Source organism: Cylas formicarius, unplaced genomic scaffold (assembly GCF_029955315.1).
Source record: "Cylas formicarius isolate icCylForm1 unplaced genomic scaffold, icCylForm1.1 PGA_scaffold_9__14_contigs__length_23061073, whole genome shotgun sequence".
Taxonomy (NCBI): domain Eukaryota; kingdom Metazoa; phylum Arthropoda; class Insecta; order Coleoptera; family Brentidae; genus Cylas; species Cylas formicarius.
The window spans coordinates 5,773,000-5,779,614 of record NW_026844365.1 but is presented as its reverse complement, the minus strand read 5'-3'; the positions used below and the strand labels follow the sequence as shown (position 1 = coordinate 5,779,614).

General features: G+C 35.6%; 1 protein-coding gene across 1 annotated transcript; it reads left to right on the top strand.

The window, feature by feature from the left end:
• Window positions 1–137: 137 nt before the first annotated feature.
• LOC132707269 (facilitated trehalose transporter Tret1-like) lies at window positions 138–5,281 on the top strand. The gene is made up of 8 exons (XM_060679059.1): window positions 138–464; window positions 519–609; window positions 662–944; window positions 1,033–1,201; window positions 1,255–1,426; window positions 1,509–1,708; window positions 3,911–4,139; window positions 4,193–5,281. The coding sequence occupies exons 1-8, from the start codon at window positions 387–389 to the stop codon at window positions 4,459–4,461; spliced, it is 1,491 nt and encodes a 496-aa protein (XP_060535042.1). The 5' UTR covers window positions 138–386; the 3' UTR covers window positions 4,462–5,281.
• The last annotated feature ends 1,334 nt before the right edge of the window (window positions 5,282–6,615 follow it).

Below are 6,615 nucleotides of genomic sequence, written 5' to 3'. Positions count from 1 at the left end.
ATAAATTACTCCGAATTGTTAAAATGTTGTGGGTCAATAATATTGATAACAGCACAGCGACGCACAAATTGCGAGTAATCATTTATAGCGATAACGATGACGATGACGTTAGAGCATGTTGAGTGGCGATGGTTAAAACGTATCTCGCTGCTAAAACAATATTATTAGGTAGAGACAAAACAAAATTTCTAAATACGATCGAAGTAACAGTACACATTTTTCTCATCAGATAAATTTCGAAATTGGGTGAATGCCTTCAATAGTTCCGCCTCCCAATTACAAATTTTCAATTACCAGGTAACCTAACCTAAGAAAATTGGTTTTCGTCAACCAAAATAAAAACAATACGTGTTTATATCATTAAGTAAACATTAGAAAGATTGAATATGAACCAAGACAATGATGCCCTTCTGGAAGAAACTGATCCAAAACTTCCTTGTATACCAACGGTCTACGATAATATTGTAGGTATTTCCGTGTTTTCTTTTTCTTGGTTGAATTGTTTTTGCCCTTTTTAGGATACTCAGGTGTCGGATATCGGAAATATAGATAGATATGTTGATGCCAATCGGCCTAAAAATACAAGACAAATAATTGCCGGATTTTCTGGTAGCAAATTGTGTTAAGTATTTTTGCTTGCTGCACAAAAATCCATTTTTAGCGTCATTGTCCGCATTAAGTGCCGGTTTAGTTCTTGGTTGGACATCACCAATACTAAATGATCTAGTTCATGGCAAATACAATAATATAAATATTGATGACCATCAAATGGGCTGGATTGGTTCATTTGTTACTCTTGGTGCAATGACAATGTGTATCCCCACTGGTTTCATTTGTGATTTGGTTGGTCGCAAGAAGGCTTTGCTGTTACTTTTGATACCATTTGCGCTTGGTTGGAGTTTAATTGTTTGGGCTAAGAATCCAATCGACTTGTATTTTGGAAGGTATGCAATAATAAGTAATGTTTTTAAGAAATGATTCTCGAAAACGCACATAATTTTTTTAATCTGCTTCTGGCAAAATCATTTTTAGACTAATAACTGGAATGGCAGTGGGAGCGTGTTGCATTGCAACTCCCTTATATAATGGAGAAATTGCCCACAAGACACTACGAGGTGCCCTCGGAAGTTGTTTCCAGCTTATGATAACAATCGGTATATTTGTTTCATATTTAGTGGGAAAATATTTTTCACCATTTCAAGTATGTGGCCTGTTGGGATTTGTTGGCTATTGAAACAAAATTCTATTTTGTAGTTTACGGTGTTCTGTGCGTTGTTGCCTTTAATTTTTGGTCTGACTTTTGCTTTCCAACCAGAGTCACCCACACATTTAATTCGTCGCGGGCAACTAGAAGAAGCCAAAAAATGTCTCATTCTATTACGGGGTGAACACTATAATGTTGATGCGGAGTTACTTGAAATTGAAGGTATGTGCTGCTGATTTTTTTAAAAGTTCCAATTATTTTAAAATCATGGCCCTGGTGTACTTTTGACTTTGCTTTCTTTCAGGAAGTGTTAAGGAAGACTCAGAAATGACAATCTCATTTAGAAATACTTTCACCAAGAAATCTGTTTGGAAAGCAGTTCTCATTGCATTTGCGCTTATGTTTTTCCAGCAATTTTGTGGCATTAATGCTGTTGTAATGTATTCTAGCGATATCATTAAATCCACTGGGGTTAATCTTGATGCAAATACAGCGACTATAATGGTGAGTAATTAGGTTGAAACCATATCCTCAATGGTTGATACTGCAATTTTCCCAAGCAAAGTTGAGTTCACTATATTTAGTTTTATTAAGTTTTATAACGTGAGAAGAGGTGAAATTTATTCCAGATAAGTTATTTCAAAAATCCCAGATCCATGAAAGCAGTGGGTCAAAATTTCTGTCCCTACATTTACTACATTTATAGTAACTAGTTACAGTTTCCAATGTAGGTGTCGCGCTTGTTGGTTATATATAGTTAGCTATAGCTATGGCTATAGTAAAAATTCCCTTAAGTAATGGACATACGGGTAATACTGTATATTAATTCCTATGAATTAAAGCAAAGGCCTATTTTCCCCCTCCCCATACTTCATTTTGACTTTTAAAAAATGCTGATAGTCATTAGATAGTAATAATAGATGTTGTGAACAATTTTTGGAAACTAAAATTTATGTAACGAACATATGGAACTAGCAAAGTCGCAAAAAAGCTTCAATTAGATAAGAAATTTCTCACCCATTTCGATATTAATTTTCTTGCACACTGCGTAGGTTTACACCCAAATCAACATCAACTGACTTATAAAGTAGATAAATAAAACTCAATTTCCATATCATGAGCTCGATTTTTCAAGTATTTAAAATATTTTGAAAATTGGGGATGACTTTTTCTTTACGAAAATTTCTTGATTGTATAAAAAACCTTATTACTGCAGTAATCGTATTATGTTGGGCCCTTTTCATTCATCTGTGGCTGTTAGCATCTGTCATGAAAAATTGTCGAGATGTAAAGCATTTTTCTTTATTAGTAAGTAGGCTACACATATACAGGGTGTTATTGAAATTGAAATTGAAATTCTGGAACAAATGGAAAAAATATTCGTTATAACAGTTACGCCTGGTTTCCGAAAAAAATGCTCAAAAAGTTTATTTGGAATGGATACATTGGAAAATTTTCTGATGTAATTAAATCAGGCGAATTGTAAAATTTGAATTTTAACTCGAGTAATAACACCATATGTAGACGGCATTGTTGATTAGTCATGTATCATAACCATGCGTACAATATAGCACATGAATAGGTTTTCCAACGTATTTATCTCTGTTAATATGAAATAATTGCCGCAAATATATCCCGACGATTTGGCAACGTTGGGTTATTTGATAGCCTTTTCTGAGATTTGATCTGAACAAAATCTCGATTCGGCATAAAGGTAGGGTCCAAATATACTGATTGTATTATATGATGTAGCATGCGATGGCAAAGTATTCATTCATGAGAAAAGGGCAAATTATACAAAAAAAATCAGTCATCAGAAAAGTGTCTTACTAATGCCTTTATCCAAACCCCATATTTCCGTAAATAAAAATTTAAACACGCCCGGCATTTAAGGTAACAAGTTCATAATAGTACAGATGTGAAAAAATTATTAAGGAGAAATGATAAGAGATTGTCAAACTTCCGTTGTCTTATTTTTTTGTTTTCCTGCTGATGTATCAATACCCGTTATCAAGTGCAGACTAATTTTAATTCTAGACTGGACATTGGTGCGTGTTTGAAATTTAAATACTCTCCAGTATGTGTAGGTTTCCTATATTTTCCCATTCTTCGCTTTCTTAACTAAAAATTTCATGGACGTCCATTGTACATCCATGATGACTGGCATTGTGCTTGTTCACTGGGACGATCTTGATGTTCATGTCTTCTTGTAAGTCTACTTATTCCTCTTTTAGCCCTTTTAGTTCTCTTCTCCAAAACAATTCTGACTTTCCATTGCTGTTATTTCTCGCCATTCCAGTTGTAACTTCTCTATGGAGCTTATTCACAAAGGCGAAGTTAAGTCCTTTGGTTAGTTTATTTGTTTTTCAGATTTGAGCAGCTTCTTCTCATCATGACTCTTCTGAAGTCTGGATTTTGGCACAAATTCGATGGATCCTCTCCAATATAAGTTTGTGGTCTTCCTCCAAATGTTTTTTTTTTATTTTCTTAAAGCTTTCTCCCAGGTGTATTAACTCAGCCCGCCAAAGAACATAATCTTACGTTTAGAAAATAAATAGATGAAAAAAAAATGGAAGTGCGACAGTCCCTTCGTAATTTTATCGAATCATGGTTTACAACCTTCAAGCAAACTTATGAAAGCCTATTATTCCTGAAGCAATGCCCAGCATCCTATATAATTTGCTGCATAAGTTAACATATTTTTAGATAGGTGCATTCCAAGCGGTCGCTACATTCTGCGCAAGTGTCATTATAGACAAGGCGGGGAGAAAACCTCTGCTGACCTTATCTTTATCTCTGGTCAGTTTGACGGCGCTTATTTTGGCCGCCTACTTAACCCTTAAAGCAAAATGCGCCTCAGATTCCAACTTGGTTAGGGCTGTAGGTTTCGTGCCTGTGGGAGCACTCTGCCTCTTCGTCGTAGCCTTTTCTTTGGGTAAATGAAAACATTGCTAAAAAATATCCGCGTTAATTGGCTTCGGTTTTTAGGTTTGGGACCCATTCCTTGGATGATCTCGTCGGAAATCCTCTCGGCCGAAATTAGGAGTCTCGTCAGTTCTATGGCCGGCACTTTTAATTGGTTCTTGGCTTTTATCCTAACCAAGTTTTATTTGGAACTTTGCCGCAGTGTCGGGGAAGACACCCTTTTCTACGCGTTCTCGGTGTTCACTCTTTTAGGTATTATTTTTATTGTTTTCGTCGTTCCAGAAACCAGAGGGAAGAGTGTGTCGGAAATTCAGGAGGAACTGGAACGCTAACCTTTTTTTTTATCTCATAGTATAATAATCTCTAAGCCTACTTGTACAGTGTGTTCCATTTTTTTGTTGGTTTTTGTAGCTTTCAAGATCTAACGAAATGACTTAATGAAATGAGTGAGGTGGTTTTTAGACACAGGGCAATTTTGAAAATGTTCCATTTTTGGCACCCTTTTTTGGTCGGTTATACGTTAACTTATCAAAAATGTGAAAACCGGGTAGGCGTAGTCGGTTTTGTGTCGTGTATGCCTCTTAATAATATCATTAGGCTTCTTATTAGTTTTTCAGAGACGTTTAACACCCAAAAGTTATTTCAAATGAGTGGGCCATACACAAATTACAGAATTTATTATAAAATATACTTGTGTGTATGTGTATAGCAGATTCTTATCTATTGTCTACAAAACGTTGTTTCAGGAATTATGAGCCCAAAATTTAATTCAATTGAAATTAAAATAAAAATTACGAATTAAAGATATGCGAGTGTGTTTTGTGTTACATATTTTTGAAAAGCTCATACCAAGCCTAGTCAAATTATTAAAAGTCATACATACAAAAAAAAACACAAGTTTAGTTTGTATATCAAAATTTGTGGGTTTCGGAAAACTGATTGCGCCAGTGGGACCCTCAAAAATCACCCTGTATGTTAAATACCAAGGTGGCTGTGATATTTTCCACGCCAAAACCATGAAATATGGGACACACACCATACTATAATTGACCACAAAATGTACCTTGGAATATTTATATATGTCGATGTTATCTTAATTTATAAAATGTTATATGGTTATTTGTGATATATATGTTTCAATATATTGTCTTACTAGCACTTTCGCCTACATTTACTATGAACCAGACGTCTAACATTTATTGCTTTATAGAACTTATTATTATATATATATATATATATATATATATATATATATATATATATATATATATATATATATATATATATATATATATATATATATATATATATATATATATATATATCCACTGGAATCCTGCAGACGTTTCGCCAAAATCTCACTTGGCATCTTCAATGCTCGCGCTCCGAGTGTGAGTGTTCGACGAACAAGATGCGGAGTTAATTAGGCAAGATGTCGCCAGAGTCTTAAGACAATGAAAACCACCGCAACCAAACTTAAGCAGAGAAGAAATGCAAGCCTTAAGGAATCTAAACAAAAACGAAGATATTCTAATAATGCCAGCAGACAAAGGAAATACCACTGTCCAAAATTGGAGGATATTTTGAACGACCCAATATACAAACTAGTCACCAGAGATCCTACGACATATTTGGAAAAAACGACTAAGTCCAAAATTCTCGATTCATCAATAAACGAGGATACAAAGAAGAAACTTATTCCGAGGGAAAAATCGAGTCGTTGTCCAAAATTCTACTGGCTCCCAAAGATCCATAAGGACGGGGTTCCCCTGCGTCCAATCGTAAGCGCCTTTAACTCACCATTATGCAAGCTGGAAAAACATCTGGCCAGTGCACTTCAGCCCATAGTGGAAAAGGCAGATTCCTCTCTCAGAATGGACAAGGACGACATTATGGCAAGTTTCGATGTCAAATCCCTCTACCCGAGCATTCCGGTAGAAGAGGCACTCTTGCTTATAGAAGAAAACGAAGATCTTCCGCCATACATAATGGATCTGTCAAGACATTGCCTGAAAAACGCTTACTTTATGTACAACGGGAAAATTTACCGACAAATAGATGGAGATGGATCTCTCTCACCTGTGATTGCCAACCTCTTCATGATCTACTTCGAAAAGAAAGCAATAGAGAAGGCAAATCTGAAGCCAAAACTATGGACAAGATACGTTGATGACGTATTTGTTGTATGGCCTTTTGGCAAGGAGGAGCTTTTGAAATTCCTAGATCATCTGAATTCCATTCACCCAAGGATTCAATTTACAATAGAATTTGAAGAGGATAACAGTGTGCCCTTTTTAGATGTGCACATCACAAGGACCGAAGATGGACATTTGGAACACACTGTCTATAGAAAACCAACACACACTAATAGATATCTGAACGCGAAATCTTATCACCACCCATCACAGATACAGGCAGTGGCAAATACATTAATTGCTCGGTCCTTCAGGCTCACAAACGAGAGGAACAGAGATGAAGAACTGAAA